General features: G+C 65.4%; 1 protein-coding gene across 1 annotated transcript; it reads left to right on the top strand.

Moving 5' to 3' along the window:
* The first annotated feature begins 11731 nt into the window (after positions 1-11731).
* HRH3 (histamine receptor H3) lies at positions 11732-16715 on the top strand. The gene is made up of 3 exons (XM_062204439.1): positions 11732-11978; positions 12932-13098; positions 15792-16715. The coding sequence occupies exons 1-3, from the start codon at positions 11732-11734 to the stop codon at positions 16713-16715; spliced, it is 1338 nt and encodes a 445-aa protein (XP_062060423.1).
* The last annotated feature ends 301 nt before the right edge of the window (positions 16716-17016 follow it).

The following is a 17016-nucleotide window of genomic DNA, read 5'->3' as shown; positions in this document are numbered from 1 at the left end:
GTGTCTCTGACCCCGACTTAGCCCCTTCAGGGCAGCTCTGCCCCGCTCGGACCACTGGAAGCCCCACACATATGCACAGCTGAACACACGCACACGTGCACACATGCACATACGTGTGCCTCACACACACGTGCGGATGGAGGGAGGCACAGGTGCACACAGCCCAGGAGCAGGCACACTCACTCCCAGACCCTCCCCGCCATGTGCTGGGAGATGGCCCAGGCCCGCCCTTCCGCCCTCAAGAACTTGAGGGACCACTTCTCCCACTGGACCCAGGCCCAGCACTGACGGGCACCAATCAACCCCCCAAGGAGCCGCCCTGGACCCCAGGGGACGGGGGAGGTGAGACCTGGCTGTCCCCTCCTCCAGGAAGCGGCCCCTCTGCACTGTCCTGGGTGCTGCCATGGAGGACGAGGGGTCCGAGCCCTAAGGTGGCGGGGGCTGTGGGCACACACACGCAACACACAGAGATGCATGTGCACACACATGTGCACACAATGCGCCACACATGCAGACACACATGTGCAGACATGTGTGCATCATACACACACGTGTACCACACATACACACATGTACCACACGTACACATGCTCACACAGAGACACGTGTGTACCGCACATACACACATGCACCACACGCGTGCACACACACGTACCACACATACACATGCTCACACAGAAGCACGTGTGTACCGCACACACACACGTACCACACATACACATGCTCACACAGAGACACATGCAGACACACGCACCATGAACATGCACCACACATGCACACAATGTGCACACATCACACACATGCAGACACACGTGCACACACATGTACCGCACATACACATGCTCACACAGAGACACATGAACCACACACGTGCAGACACACAGACACATGCACCAGCCCAGAGTCAGCAGCTCTGAGACCATGCAGGCAAGACCTGGGAGACCCTGGCGCGGCCCTGAGAGCTTCCAGGAGGGGAGCCATCGGCAGGGGTGTGGTGGGCGCAGCCCGAGGGGCGTCTGGGAAGGGCGTGGGTGCAGGGTCTGCTGAGGCTTCAGGACCCAAGGCCGTGGCCGGCCGTCCGCTCAGCCTCACACACACACTCAGGGGCCACCCTGCTCCAGAAAGACCACCCACTGGTGCTGGGACACGGGTGGGGACGGCCCGTGGACAATACTGCATTGTGCACCGTGCCCAAGTCCCACAGCCCTGTCCCCCATCCCACAGTTGCCAGAGGGTGCACACTGCTGGCCCCACCTGGGGAGCAGCCTGGAGACACGGCTCACACCCGGCCAGCCACCGCGTGCTCCTTGGGCCTGCAGAGTGGACCGGAGTTGCCATGCCAGTCCCCAGCCGGTCACAGCAGGAAGGCCCAGCTGGTGACTGTGGGGCAGGGACTGAAGGGAGGGCCAGGTGGGGGAGGGTCAGGGGAGGGGAGGGTCAGGTGGGGGGAGGGGAGGGGAGGGCCAGGTGGGGAGGGTCAAGTGGGGGGAGGGTCAGGGGAGGGGAGGGTCAAGTGGGGGGAGGGTCAGGGGAGGGGGGAGGGTCAGGTGGGGGGAGGGCCAGGTGGGGGGAGGGGAGGGCCAGGTGAGGGGAGGACCAGGGGAGGGGAGGGGAGGGGAAGGGAGTGCCAGGTGGGGGGAGGGCCAGGTGGGGGAGGGCCAGGAGGGGGGAGGGTCAAGGGAGGGAGGGTCAGGGGAGGGGAGGGTCAGGGGAGGGGAGGGGAGGGGAGTGCCAGGTGGGGGGAGAGCCAGGTGGGGGAGGGCCAGGTGGGGGGAGGGTCAGGGGAGGGGAGGGTCAGGGAGGGGAAGGTCGGGGGAGGGGAGGGTCAGGTGGGGGGAGGGTCAGGTGGGGGAGGGCCAGGTGGGGGGAGGGCCAGGTGGGGGAGGGCCAGGCGGGGACAGCTGGGCTCCAAGGCGCTGTGACAGTGGCACGGCCGGCAGGGGGTGCAGAGCCATGCTCCAGGGAAGCCCCAACCTCTGAGGACAAGCAGGTGGCAACGAGGGTGAGGAATGGCCTGGCCCCAAACCTGCCCAGGGTGGGGAGGGCTCAGGGCAAACCCTGGCCAGGCTACAGGACAGGGCCGCACTTCGGGGGCTGGGAACTGTGTCTCCCAGGCTCCCCAGGGCCGGCCCCGTCAGTGGGGCCCGTCTCTGCTCTGGCCAGGCCTCATGACCCCCACGTTTGCTGTCCAGAGCCTGATTCAGGTGAGCCCTGGTCCAGAGTCCCCAGAGGAGCGCTGGAGTGGGAGGGGCGGGTGATACCATGGCTTGGCACAGGTCCACCCCCCCCCCAGGCAGGGCTGACAGGGGGCTCTGTTGGGTCACAGCCACGGGGGTCCCACCAAATGCTCTTGCAGGGGGCGGAGGAAGCCCCTGGGCTGGGGCTGGGGTCCCACAGCTGGGCTTGGCTCTGGAGCCCTGGGGCCCTCCCCAGAGCCTCAGCTGGTCCCAGCTACCCGGGGGCTCTGGGGAATGCGGGAGGAGGGTCTGCCTTCTTTCTCCTTTGTTGTTGTGTCTTTCGCTTACTTGCTTTAAAACTCTGCTCGTTTGAGAGGCAAAGAGACGGAGAGCAAGCGCTCCCACCTGCTGGTCCGTGCCCCCAATGCCTGTGACCACAGGGACGGGGCCAGGACAAAGCTAGCAGCTGGGAGCTCAACCCAGGCCTGCCACGTGGCGGCAGGGACCCAAGCACTTGAGCCATCCCCGCTGCCCCCGGGTTTGCACAGCAGGACGCTGGAGCCCACGCCGGACTGGGCGACCAGGCACTCCATCCCACGTGGCCTGCAAATGCCCCGCGGCCATGTTCTCATTTCTAGCATCCAGGGGAGCCAGCACGGAGGCCGCCTGCCCCCTTCCCACAACAAGCACTTGCTGGCTGCTGCCGGGGGAGCACGCCACACAGGACCCACACAGACACCCCCGGGGAGCACGCCACACAGGACCCACGCAAACACTGGCTGGGGAGCACACCACACAGGACCCATGCAAGGGGCTCCCCGCCTTGGATGTGGGCACGTTTGCACTCCTCTGGCTCCTCCAGCAGCCTCTGCCCCTCAACGGGCAGCTGTCCACAGAACCCTCAGGCCTCTGGACCTCCTCCGGGCTCTGCCTCCTCCAGGGAGCCTTCCTGGACTATGTCTTCTCGCTCTCTCTCTTTTTTAAGGTATTCAAATCTTTTATTCTTAAGATTTATTTTTATTTTATTCTAAAGGCAAAGTTACAGAGCCGGGAGGGGGGCGGAGGGCAGAGACAGAGAGAGAGAGGCAGAGAGATCTTTCAACCGCTGGTTCACTCCCAAAATGGCCTCAATGGCTGCAGCTGGGCCAAACTGAAGCCAGGAGCCAGGAGCTTTTTCTGGGTCCCCCACATGGGTGCAGGGGCCCAAGCACTCCGGCATCTTCTGCTTTCCCAGGCAACAGCAGAGAGCTGGATCAGAAACGGAGCAGCTGGGACTGGAGCCGGCGCTCATGTGGGATGCTGTGCCACAGCGCCGGCCTCTCTCTTCGCTTGTGCTTGATACTGAAGTAACACCTGACAGTGGGAGCATTTTAGAGCGCCCGAGACTCCATCTTGAGAAAGCCCCTCCCCCCGTGAGACTCTGGTCTGAAACTAGGACCTAAAACACTCAGACGACAGCAGTGCACTGCGTCCCACCGGGCAGGCAGAGACCCCTGGGCTACGGCCCCGCTGCTGCACCGGGGTCAATGATAAGACTGAGATGGCCGGCACCGTGGCTCAACAGGCTAATCCTCCGCCTAGCGGCGCTGGCACACCGGGTTCTAGTCCTGGTCAGGGCACTGGATTCTGTCCCGGTTGCCCCTCTTCCAGGCCAGCTCTCTGCTGTGGCCCGGGAAGGCAGTGGAGGATGGCCCAAGTGCTTGGGCCCTGCACCCCATGGGAGGCCAGGAGAAGCACCTGGCTCCTGCCTTCGGATCAGTGCGGTGCGCCGGCCGCAGCGCACTGGCCGCGGCAGCCATTGGAGGGTGAACCAACGGCAAAGGAAGACTTTTCTCTCTGTCTCTCTCTCTCACTGTCCACTCTGCCTGTCAAAAAAAAAAAAAAAAAAAGACTGAGATTCATCTGTGTACCGCGGACGGTGTAGGCCCACACCCTGGGTTAATGTCAAGATTATAATTGGAGGCCGGCGTTGCGGCTCACTAGGCTAATCCTCCGCCTGCAGCGCCGGCACCCTGGGTTCTAGTCCCGGTCGGGGCACCGGATTCTGTCCCGGTTGCCCCTCTTCCAGTCCAGCCCTCTGCTGTGGCCCGGGAAGGCAGTGAAGGATGGGCCAAGTCCTTGGGCCCTGCACCCCATGGGAGACCAGGAGAAGCACCTGGCTGCTGGCTTCGGATCAGCACAGCGCCGGCCGTAGCCGCCATTTGGGGGGTGAACCAATGGAAGGAAGACCTTTCTCTCTCTGTCTCTCTCACTGTCTAAATCTGCCTGTCAAAAACAAATAAATTAAAAAATTAAAAAAAGATTATAATCGGACTGTCCAGGTTGTCGTTGTGTCATCAGGATTCTGATGGACATCAGTCTCGCACGGGCCTTAGGTTGGCTTGACCCCAGTAACACGTGGTCCCCCTCCCGTTTTTGTGTTTTGTGTTTATAAGCCCTGTTGCTTTGGGTTTGGGGTGGAGAGCTCCTTAGGGCACGAGCCCGCTCCCCGCCGTCCGGGTTCATCCCTCGGGCGCCTCTGTGTGCCCTCGCTTGGGTGCAGCAATGCATCGCCCACGACGCCATGGCTCGGTGCGGCTCTGCAAGGCTTCGTCTGTCTGCAGCCGCTGAGCCTTTGCCCCTCGCCGCTCCCCGAGCAGAGATCCGGGCCCAGGGGCCAGGCGGTGTGCAGTGAGGGTGCTGATGTGGGTGCTCTTCGCTGCGCTAGGCGCCACCGACCCAGCTCGGCGCTGGAAGAGCAATGGGCAGACGCAGGGGACGCCGCAAGCCTCCTGCCAGCGGGTGGTCCCAGGGTGGGCCGGTCTTGCACTCTGTGCCATGCCCACTGCAGCCGGGCAGCAGGAGACCGACAGCCACAGCCAGGCCCTGTCCACAGTCCCATCTGCCCACTGCCGTTCCCACTACAGGTGGGCTCCCTGCGCCCAGGCCCTGGTGGCATAGCATGTGGGCTCCGCGGGGGCAGCGGGCAGGGGCTGCTACACGATGCGCCCACAGCTGTGCTGGCCACAGCCCCTCCCCGGCACTCCCCCATACCTGACGGCCGAGCAAGGCCGGAGTGGCCAATTCTGGGTTCTGCCGGCTGCTCCCCTCCAGTAGCGAGAGGGTGGGGGAGGAGCAGAGCATCCCAGAGCAGCGGGGAACACAGGGGTGCAGCGGGGAGGGGCAGCTGTTGGAGCACCCGTGCAGCTCTGTCTGGGGATCGTCAGCCTGGACGTCTCCGGTGGGCGACCAGACCCCCGTCTCCTTGGGCCTCTCGGCAGTTTCTGTCCCTTAGCCAAGTGTGCCAGCTGCGTCCCTGCCTCCTGTGCCCCTCCCCCTACTCCGGGCCACACAGACAGGGACAGTCAGACGCGGCTTTGGGTTCCAAGTTGGTGGCCTCAGATGCCGTCTTCATCACACCCAGGCCCTGAGCTCATCGCGCTCACCGGGAGCCGGGAGCCGGCTTAGAATGTCACGGGGGAGAGAACGACACGGAACAAAAAAAGAAACATCTACACTCCCATATTCAAATGAGCTCCTGCCAGGAGACAGCGCGGCTCCGTGAGGAGGGGTGCACGCGGGACCCAGGCCGCGAGGGCCGTGGCCGAGGCTGGCAGGACACCTGTCTGGCCGCTGGCCTCGGGTGGCCCTGCTCCCTCATTAGTCCTCATTAGCGGCCGTGTCCTCACTCAGCAGGCGCGGAGCTGTGCGGGCGACAGCGCTGGGCAGCCATCGGTCCAGGGGAGAAAGGCCTTTCCCGGCGCTGTGAGAGGCTGGCGGAGCCGCGGCCGGGACGCTGCAGGTGCACGGGCCAGCCTGCGGCAGGGCAGAGCTGCCAGCCCAGAGCTGCCCACCCCGTGTCCTCTCTCCCCTGGCGTCCAGCTGCTCGACGGGGCACCTTTGGGGTGGGCGCTTAGCTTGGGGGTTGAAGCCCTCGCCCTGACCGCAGCTTTCTGCTGACGCAGATCCTGGGAGGCAGGAACTGGGCCCCTGCCACCCACGTGGGAGACCCTGGTGGAGCTCCTGGCTCCTGGCTTCAGCCTCTAAGCCACTGCAGGCATTTGGGGACTGAACCAAAGGGTGAGAACTCTCTCTCTCTCTCTCTCTCTCTCTCTGCGCCCCCTCACCTCTCAAGTTTTCTAAACATTAAAAAAGCAAGTACCCCATCTCCCCAACGCACACACGCCAACACCATCCTCCCAGGTGTCTCAGCCCAAACGTGGCGCCAGCCTGGACCCCTCTCACTTCTCGCAGCTCACGTATCAGCTTCAAAAAGCACCCAGAGTCCGCCAGGTGTCGCCGCTCACCTGAACATCTCTTGGCTTCTGCCCTCATCCAAGGGGACTGCTTCCCCAGAGCAGCCAGGGCTGCCGGAGTCCCCACGTCCCAGGAGGCGCGATGACGCCACCTGCCCCTGTGACCTCTCCCCGTCCCCGTGTCTGCTCCGCACTGGCCTCCCGGCTGCACGCAGAGCATCTGGACACGCCCCACCTCTTGCCTTCACCCCTGCTGTTCCCTCTGCCTGGAACTCTGCACCCCTGCCCCCCAACACCCCCTCCTTCCTTAGGTCTCTGCGCAAGTGTGCCTTTCTCAGGGGAGACTTCCTGGCCACGCCTCCAAGCCTGGAACCTGGCCATGTCCACCTGGGTCCTCCAGGAAGCAGATGCCAAGAAGAAAGTGCTGGTCAGTGGCCGGCGCCGTGGCTTAACAGGCTAATCCTCCACCTTGCGGCGCTGGCACACCGGGTTCTAGTCTCAGTTGGGGCACTGGTTCTGTCCCGGTTGCCCCTCTTCCAGTCCAGCTCTCTGCTGTGGCCCGGGAGTGCAGTGGAGGATGGCCCAATGCTTGGGCCCTGCACCCGCATGGGAGACCAGGAGAAGCACCTGGCTCCTGCCTTTGGATCAGCGCGATGCGCCGGCCACAGCAGCCATTGGAGGGTGAACCAACGGCAAAAAGGAAGACTTTTCTCTCTGTCTCTCTCTCTCACTATCCACTCTGCGTGTCAAAAAAAAAAAAAAAAAAAAGAAAAGAAAAGAAAGTGCTGGTCAGGAGATTTGCCAGGGATGACACAGAGGACAGAGCAGGTGGCCTCGGGCCGCGCCCCTGCCTCACTGGTCGTCTCGCTGGCTCCTCACGGCGCTGAGCCCCTGACTACCGGACCTTCTCGGACTAGGGTGGCTGCACGCCGACACACACAGAAGCAGTCACACCGGGGGTCCCATCGTACCCAGGAAGGCCCACCTCTCTGTGGACCCTGGAGACAGCTGTGACCTGAAGTTCTCTGGGGAGAGGGTGCCCTCTCTGGGGACAAGGGCTTCTAAGCCCACACTTTTGGAACGGCTGCTCCCTGCCGTCCCGCCTGCGCCTCGCCCTGGGCTCTGTGCTGCCTCAGCGGGGATGCCCCACCTGCGTGTGAGGCTCCCTGACTGGCCCACACCCTGCATGACAGCACCCAGGTCCTGTGCCAGTGTCCCCACACTGCCAGGACTTTCAAGGTCGTTCCCACCCCTGCCCTGGGATGGCCTGGCAAGGCGGTGCAACCACAAGGCCTTGGGGCCGTTGACCACTCCTGCGCCCCCTCCACACGTGGAGCCCTGGTGGGATGCTGGGGAGCCAGCCTCCTCCATTCCCCGGACACCAGAGGCAAATCCAAGCCAGGAGCAGGTGCACAGCCCTGTGAGGGCGGGCAGCAGTGGACCTGAGCCATCAGCTCGCCACCAGGGGGCGCTGGTCCTGGAGGAGGGAGCCCTTTTGGGGCTCAGTGCTGCACCCATGGCTGGGGTCAGACGCTGAGAGGCAGCAGTGGGGGGCGGGCCCTGGCAGATGGGAGCCCGCGCTCCTGGACCTGTGCGTGGCTCCCCATGCGAGTCCTCCGTTTGGTGTGACCTCATCAGTCTGGGTGGCCGGGGACAGGGGCTTGCTCGTGTCGCACCTTGGTGGTTGATGCCTTCTGATGACTGCGTGGGACCCCAAATCTTCCATGCTAGACCCACACTCCATGGCAGGGAGCGCCTTGTCCCAGCCTGCCGTGCTGCCCCTGGCCCCTGGTCCCAGCCACTTTCCATTTCCACACACTGTGCAGACTGGGTGGCCACTCCTCAGGAGGGTCCCCCAGAGCAAGACACCCTGTCCTTGGCCACATGGAGGCCTGCCCCATTCACCCTGCAGTCCTCGGCCAGGTTGGGACCCCCACCCAGAGGGCACCAGCTTCCTGTCTTGCCGGTGTGGGAGCCTCCACCCCATGGGGCTGGGCCAGGGCGAGGCTGCTCAGAGCCTGGGCTCCAGGCCTTGTGTGACCCTGGGCGGGCGGCTCGCTCGCACCGCAGCGATGGCTCCAGCGTCACCTGTAGGTGACTCGGGGTTAATGACGTCATGTGTGTAAGTGCTTGTAGCAAGCCAGCCGGTGGGGACTGCAAGGGCCTGAGGCTCAGGGGAGTCGCTCGCCCACCGCAGGGCCACACAGCTCAGCCCCCAGTGCTGGGGTGTGAACCGAGCCCACAGTGATTCTTAGCAAAGGGCTTGGCCCTGAACTTTGATTAAGAAGTGGGAGGTCTGGGGTCAGTGCTGTGGTGCAGCAGATAAAGCCGCCGCCTGTGACGCCAGCATCCGTGTGGACTCAGGTTCATGCCCGGCTGCTCCACTTCCCATCCAGCTCCCTGCCAATGCACCTGGGAAAGCAGCGGAAGACGACCCAAGTGCGTGGGCCCTGCACCCACGTGAGAGACCTGGAGGAGACTCCTGGCTCCTGGCTTCACCCTGGCCCAGCCCTGGCCATTGCAGCCTTTTTAAGAGGGAGCCAGTGGACGGAGGACCTCTCTCTCTCTCCCTCCCTCCCTCTCTCTCTCTCCCTCCCCTCCCACTGTGTGTGTGTGTGTGTGTGTGTAACTGTAAGAGGGAGCCAGTGGATGGAGGACCTCTCTCTCTCTCCCTCCCTCCCTCTCTCTCTCTCCCTCCCCTCCCACTGTGTGTGTGTGTGTGTAACTGTAAGAGGGAGCCAGTGGACGGAGGACCTCTCTCTCTCTCTCTCCCTCCCTCTCTCTCTCTCCCTCCCCTCCCACTGTGTGTGTGTGTGTGTAACTGTAAGAGGGAGCCAGTGGATGGAGGACCTCTCTCTCTCTCTCCCTCCCCTCCCACTGTGTGTGTGTGTGTAACTGTAAGAGGGAGCCAGTGGACGGAGGACCTCTCTCTCTCTCTCTCTCTCTCCCTCCCTCTCTCTCTCTCCCTCCCCTCCCACTGTGTGTGTGTGTGTGTAACTGTTACTTTCAAATAAGATCAATCTCTAAAAATAAACAAACAAATAAGCCAGGCTGCCAGGGTGGATGACCCACAGGGCCCACACCCAACATCCTGTCGCCGCCTTGGCAGGGAGCGGTGACGCCCCAGCGAAGTGTGCGGCAGGTGGGGCTGAGGTGTCCCCACTCAGCTGCTGTGGGCAGAGCCACCAGGGAAACTCCCCCGCGCTGGGGTGGGGTGTGGCCCCAGCCTTGGGGGTGGACGGCAGGTGTTGGGGGCCCTGCACGTGTGGGAGAACAGGGAGGCGGGCCTCCAGAGCCCCCAGTCTTTAGTCCTGCTTGGGGTCCCAGACTCTGGCGCGGCTTCTCCTGCCAGTTCCCAGGGCAACGACACCCTGGTCCAGCTGTGGCTCAGCAACTCACACTCCCCATGCAAGATGGCGGCACGGTGGCCCCAGCTGGGGAGGGCGGAAGCCGGACCCCTCTCAACCCCCCCCCCGCCCCTGTGCAGTTCCGCCCTCTGAGGCTTCCGCCAGTGGGGGGACCTTGATGCACTGTCTGGCTGGAGCCAGCCTAGGGGTGGGATGGGGAGACGCAGGGAGCAGGCTCTGGGGCAGGGTGCACCTGGCGGGCAGCTGCCGGCTGGAGCTGGGGGCCGTGCGTCCTGCCCAGGACCACATGTCACAGGTCTGCCAGCTCCAGAAACTTTGCACCTTGCCCACGGGGTCCGCCCTGCACAGCCCTGCTCAGCCCAGGAGTTAGGGTAAGGGGCAACTGGCAGAAACCAGGGGGCAGGGCTGGCTGGCAGAGGGAGTATGATCAGGGCTCCCCCTCCCCCAGAACCCGGGAAGCAGCTGGAGGCTGGGGTGGGGCTGGGGGGCAGCACAGGAACCGAGACCACACTCCCCAAAGTTGCTGAAACACCACTTGGGGCGGGGGGAGGGGTGGCTGCGCGCCGGCCCCAGGGGCCCCCACCCCCACCCAGCCACAGGCAGTTCGGTCCCTGAGCCGCCGCAGCTTCCCCCAGGCTGTTCCCTGGCTGTCGGCTGTCTGATGCGGCTCTCAGCGCACCCGGGTCCCCAGCCTGTGGGGATGCTGGCCGCGGGGACCCCGCTCCCTGGGTATTTGTGTGTCTGAGCGCAGCGCGGCTGTCTGCCCTTGACCCCCTGTGTCTGGGGGATGGGGGCGCTCCTTCGCGCCAGCCCCCCGCCCGCCGGCGCAAACGCAGCCGCCGCCGCCGTGTCTGCGCCCGAGCGCAGTGACCTCGTCTGTCCACGGCCGCAGCAGTGACCGCCCCACCGCGCTGCCCTCCGGGGGGACCCGCGGTCCCGCTGCAGCCGCCGGAGGCTCCCAGGTCAACCGGCGGCCACCCGCGTCCCGGCGGGGCGTGCTCCCCTCCGGCTGAGCCCGCTCGGGCTCCCAAGCTCCCTTATGTAACCACACATCTGGCCGCGCCTGGCGGGTCACCCTGGACCCTGTGCTGGGGCCTTGACCGCGGGAGGCTGAGACCCAGGGTCTCCTACACTCAGGGGTTGGAGCGGACTCCGGGTCGCGGCACCGGCTCTCGAGACCCCCTCCCCATCTCGTTCTGGGAGCCTTCCTCCACCCCCAGGGAGGCTTGCATAAAGCAAGAAGCGAGGAGGGGCCCCGCAGGGCAAGTTCCCCTGAGCGCGACCGCGGGCGTATCCCCACCCCCACCTCCCCCCAGGTCTCCACCGGCGCTCCGGCTGCAGACGAAGGCCGGGCACGGGTCACCGGGACCGAGGGCACGGAGGGGGCCGGGGGTCGCAGAGGCCGCCTCCCCGGTGAGACCACGGCGACCCCCGGCCCCAGCGCCCGCCGTGCCCGGAGCGGGCTCTCCGCCAGCCGCCGTGCACACCGGGGCTGGGGCTGTAGCCGGGCGGGCGGGCACGCGGCGCTGTCCGTGGTGCTGCCGGCGCCGGGCGGGGCGGGGGCGGGGCGGGGGCGGGGCGAGGGCCGCAGCCAATGGCGGGGGCTCAGCGCAGGGCGCGGGGGGCGGCGGGCTGGGCGCGGGGCGCACTCGGCTGCGCGCTGCGCTCGGGGTGCACGGACGCGCCGGCGGCGGCTGGGGCTCCGGCTGCGCTCGGGCTCCGCTCGCCTGCAGCCGCCGCGCCACCGGTCCCCCTCGGCTCGGAACCGGGCCCCGTTCCCTCGGTGCCTCCCGCGCAGGTCCCGCGGACCATGCGCCGGGCGCCCCCCGGGACACCGCACTGGGCAGAGAGTCGGCCACGACGAGGCCCCCGGGCCGGAGCCCCTCCCGGCCTCCCAGCCCGCGGCCCGCGCCCTGCCCCGCGTCCCGGCGCCGCGTGAGCCTGCGAGGCCATGGAGCGCGCGCCGCCCGACGGGCTGCTGAACGCGTCGGGGGCGCTGGCGGGCGAGGCGGCGGCGGGCGGGGCGCGCGCCTTCTCGGCCGCCTGGACCGCCGTGCTGGCCGCGCTCATGGCGCTGCTCATTGTGGCCACGGTGCTGGGCAACGCGCTGGTCATGCTCGCCTTCGTGGCCGACTCGAGCCTCCGCACCCAGAACAACTTCTTTCTGCTCAACCTCGCGATCTCCGACTTCCTCGTGGGTAAAGCCCCCGCCCCTGCAGCCCGCAGCTGTAGCCCGGCCGGGCGTGCGGGGACTGGTGCGCGGACCCGGGGTGGCTCCCGCGGGCGCACGTCCTCCGGGGTCCCGGCTGGGGCAAGGGAGCCGCAGCCTGTGGGGCGGTGGGCGCGAGGAAGTTCCTCGCCTCCCGGCCCGCGGTGTTGAGGCTGGGGAGGGAGGCCCCGGGGGAGGGGGCCCGAGCGAGCGCGCGGGAAGGCGCAGGGCGAGGCGCGAGGCGCGGCGACCGCCGGTGCTGCGCCGGCCCCTGCGCCAAAGCCAAACAAAGGCGGCGGCGGCGGCTCCGGACGCGCGGAGGGCGCTGCGGGGTTTGGGGAGAGGACTCGGAAGGGGGGGTTTAGATCCGTGTTGGGGGAGGGTGCCGTGGGGTAGGCGGGGGGTGGGGAGGTGCTGGCAGGAGCGCGCTCTCACGTGTCCGTGCTCTGCTGCCGGCTGGGGGGCGGGGCGCGCGGAGGGGGCCGAGCGCCAGACACCTGTTGGGGCTGCGAGGTGCGTCTGGCAGGCAGACGCTGAGCGGGCCCTGGCGGTGGGAGCGGCTGGCGAGGAGGGGCTCTCTGGGCTTTCTCGCCAAGGAGGGAGGGCCGTCCAGGGGCTAGGATGGGGGCTGGGGCGGGAGTGGAAATTATCTTCCCTCCCTCTGGGGGCTGGGTGCGCTGGGCAGGAGCCCAGAGTCTCCACGCCAGGCCCCCTTGCTTGGACCCTCCCCTCTTGCCCCCAAGTCCAGGGGCTGGGGGGGGGGGGGCGCAAAGGCTAGCAGTAGGGCAGGGTTTGTGCCTGGGAGACCCCAGGGAGGGGCGTTTAGAAGATTGATGGTCCCCGGAAGGTGGCCAATCCGGTACTTCCAGGTCTTGCCTGTGTCCGCCGTGGCTGATCTGGCTCTGGCCCCTGTCCAGCTGTGGCCCTACTCCCCCCCCCCAGGTGCCTTCTGCATCCCGCTGTATGTGCCCTATGTGCTGACCGGCCGCTGGACCTTCGGCCGGGGCCTCTGCAAGCTGTGGCTGGTGGTGGACTACCTGCTGTGCACCTCGTCCGTCTTCAACATTGTGCTCATCAGCTATGACCGCTTCCTGTCCGTCACCCGAGCCGTGAGTCCTGGCGTGTGGGTGTCGGCGTTCACTGCCGGGGACGGTCGGGGGTGGCCACTTCTGGGTGCCCCAGGGCTTGGTCCCCGCCGACCTCGTCCCTGACCCACAAGGTCGCACTCTGCAGCCAACTGGCCTGACCCTGGGGTAGGAGGCAGAGTGGGACCTGACCAGAGGTTCTGAAGGGAGCGGCGGCGCCCCAAGTCCCTGGAGTGGAGGCAGGGCCTGGCAGGTGCACTCAAAGATGCAGCCCCAGGGAGGCAGGCAGCTCCTGGCTCCTCAAGCCCCCATCGTGCCAGGGGCCCCGGGCCTGTGAGTTTGCCGGGGTCCCAGGGAACTGAGGCCACCAGACGCCGCTCCCTCCCCACCTCGTCTTCCCTGCCCACCCCGGGTTCTGTGGGGGGCATCTCCCCTCCTAGCCTGGGAAGGTGGAGGGACAGTGTGTGAGCGGGGGTCTCCCGAGCCCATCCTCCTGTGGTCTCCCGGCGCCTGGGCAACGGTGGGGCCGTTGTGAGGACGGGACGAGGCGCTGCCCAGAGGGTGTCGGGAGCAAGGCCTGGCCACAGGCTCCCGAGAAGTGGTAGCTTTGTTTTTTCTTAAAGTTTAAGATATTTGCTTCTTTGAAAGGCAGAGAGAGAGAGAGAGAGAGAGAGAGAGAGAGAGAGAGAGATCCCGTTCACTCCCCAAATGGCTGCAACAGCCAGGGCTGGGCCAGGCCGAAGCCAGGAGCCAGGAGCTCCATCCCGGTCTCCCCCGGGGCTCAAGCACTTGGCCGTCCCCAGCTGTTTCCCAGGAGCATTAGCAGGAGGCTGGATGGGGAGTGGAGCAGCCGGGACCGGAGGCCGGCTCAGCCCCCCCCCCCCCGCCCCCGCCCCCGGGGCCACGATGGCCTTCATGTTGCTCCTGTGCTCACAGAGGTCAGAGCCAGAGTGGGGGGCAGCGGGGGTCCTGAGGGGCGGGCTCAGGTCCTCATCACTCCCCCCCCACCAGAGACCCTGCAGCAGGACCTCGGGCCCCTGCCGCGCCCGCTCTCTGCACCTGCAGGTGCGTGGCCTCCTGTGCCGCCCCATTTCCTGAGACCTGCCGGCCCCACCCTCTGTCCGGCTCCTGGGGGGGGGGATCTGCGACGCTTGGTTCCTGTGTGTATGGGTGTGTATCACCGTGTGTGTTATTGTCTGTGTGTGTTACTGTGTGTGTTACCCTGTGTGTTACCATGTGTTACCACGTGTGTTACCATGTATGTGTTACCATGTGTGTTACCATGTATGTGTTACCATGTGTGACTGTGTTACTGTGTGTGTTATCCTGTGTATTACCATGTGTTACCACGTGTGTTACCATGTATGTGTTACCACGTGTGACTGTGTTACTGTGTGTGTTACCCTGTGTATTACCATGTGTGTTACTATGTATGTGTTACCACGTGTGTTACCATGTATGTGTTACTATGTGTGTTACTGTGCATCCGGATGTGTTACCACATATGTGTGTTACCACGTGTGAGTGTGTGTTACTGTGTGTGAGGGTGATTTACCGTGTGTTACTGTGTGTTTGTGTGTTGCCATGTGTTGTCATGTGCAAGTGTGTTACTGTGTTACCATGTATGTATGTTACCGTGCATGAGTATGTTACCATATGTGAGCATGTGTTACCATGTGTGTGTTAGTGTGTTACCATGTGTGAGTGTGTTACCATGTGTGTTACCGTGTATTACCACGTGTGAGCGCGTCACCGTGTGTTGCCATGTATGTATGTTACCGTGTATGAGTGTGTTACCGTATGTGAGCATGTGCTACCATGTGTGAGTGTGTTAGTGTGTATGTTACCATGTGTGAGTGTGTTGCCATGTGTTACCATGTGTGAGTTGTGTTGCTGTGTGTGTTACATGTGTGAGCATGTGTTGCTGTGTGTTAGCGTATGTTACCATGTATGAGTGTGTTACCATGTTTGTGTTACTGTATCTGTTACCATGTGTTACCGTGTGTGTTACCACGTGTGAGCGTGTGTTACCATGCGTGTATGTGAGTGTGTGCTCTCCCAGCAAGGGGCCAGCACGGAGCTTCCTGCCCTTCCAGCTCCCAAGGATGCTGCTGCACGTGGCAGGGCTGGACTCTGCCCCTTCTGCACGGGAGCCTCTTTTTTAAATTAATTTTCTATTTGAAAGGCAGAGTGACAGAGCCAGGGGAAGACAGAGGCGGGGAACCAGCCTTCCACCCACTGGTCACTCTCCAGATGGCTGCAACAGCCAGGCCTGGGCCAGGCCGGAGCCGGGAGCCAGGAAGGCCGTCAGGGCCTCCCACATGGGTGGCCAGTGCCCGGGTACCTAGGCCACCTTCCTTCGCCTTCCCGGGCAAATTAGCAGGGAGCTGGCTCAGGGAAGCAGAGAGCCAAGATGCGAACCAGCAGCGTTCCAATACGGCTCTCGGCATCACACGTGAGGCTGACCCGCTGTGCCACAGGCCTCGCCCTGCACAGGCGCCCTGCCCGAGCTGCCTCGCGCTGGAACCAGCGCGCCCCTGTGTGTGGCCCATGCTGGGTCTGGACCCACTCCCCAGGGAGCTCACAGCTGGTGGGGGTGCCCTCTAGGGACCAGGGTCGGCCAGGGGACACGGTGGGGGCGGGATGAGGGAGGGCAGGGCTCGGCTGCCCCGAGGAGCACACAGAGAGGCCGGTGCAGCCCCACGTGTCCCGCGCAGGTCTCCTACCGGGCCCAGCAGGGCGACACGCGGCGGGCGGTGCGGAAGATGGCGCTGGTGTGGGTGCTGGCCTTCCTGCTCTACGGGCCGGCCATCCTGAGCTGGGAGTACCTGTCGGGGGGCAGCTCCATCCCCGAGGGCCACTGCTACGCCGAGTTCTTCTACAACTGGTACTTCCTCATCACGGCCTCCACCCTGGAGTTCTTCACCCCGTTTCTCAGTGTCGCCTTCTTCAACCTCAGCATCTACCTGAACATCCAAAGGCGGACCCGCCTGCGCCTGGATGGCGTCCGTGACGGCGCCGGCCCCGAGCCCCCGCCCGAGGCCCAGGCCTCGCCGCCCCCGCCGCCCCCCGGCTGCTGGGGCTGCTGGCCCAAGGGGCACGCAGAAGCCGTGCCGCTGCACAGGTACGGGGTGGGCGAGGTGGCGCCGGGCGCGGAGGCCGGGGAGGGCGCCCTCGGGGGCGGCAGCGGCGGGGGCGCCGCGGCCTCGCCCACCTCCAGCTCTGGCAGCTCCTCCCGGGGCGCCGAGCGGCCGCGCTCGCTCAAGAGGGGCTCGAAGCCGTCGGCGTCCTCGGCGTCACTGGAGAAGCGCATGAAGATGGTGTCGCAGGGCATCAGCCAGCGCTTCCGGCTGTCACGGGACAAGAAGGTGGCCAAGTCCCTGGCGGTCATCGTGAGCATCTTCGGGCTCTGCTGGGCCCCGTACACGCTGCTCATGATTATCCGGGCCGCCTGCCATGGCCACTGCGTCCCTGACTTCTGGTACGAGACGTCTTTCTGGCTCCTGTGGGCCAACTCGGCCGTCAACCCCGTGCTCTATCCGCTGTGCCACTACAGCTTCCGCCGGGCCTTCACCAAGCTGCTCTGTCCCCAGCGGCTCAAGATCCAGCCTCATGGCTCCCTGGAGCAGTGCTGGAAGTGAGCCGGCCGCCGCCCGGCCGCCCGCAGCCTCTCCGGCTCGGCTGTCACCCGCCTGGCTCCCGCCGCATGCTGGGGTCCACCTCCAGTGCCACGGCAACCCCAAGGAGAGCATTTGCTGCGTGATGGAGGCGGCTTGCTGGGCTGGCCGGAGGGGCCCTGGCTGGCTGAACAGGGGGCCCGCCCTGCTGCCTGCCACGTGACTGCAGCCCAGGCAAGGCGACACGGGGGTCCCAGCCGTGCTGCCCACCCCACGGGCACTGTGATGGCTGGGGGAGTCAGCCCTTTGTGCAATTACTGGTTCG

Source organism: Lepus europaeus, chromosome 10 (assembly GCF_033115175.1).
Source record: "Lepus europaeus isolate LE1 chromosome 10, mLepTim1.pri, whole genome shotgun sequence".
Lineage (NCBI taxonomy): Eukaryota > Metazoa > Chordata > Mammalia > Lagomorpha > Leporidae > Lepus > Lepus europaeus.
Note: the sequence above shows the minus strand (reverse complement) of the source record. Positions and strands in the feature narration are given on the sequence as shown.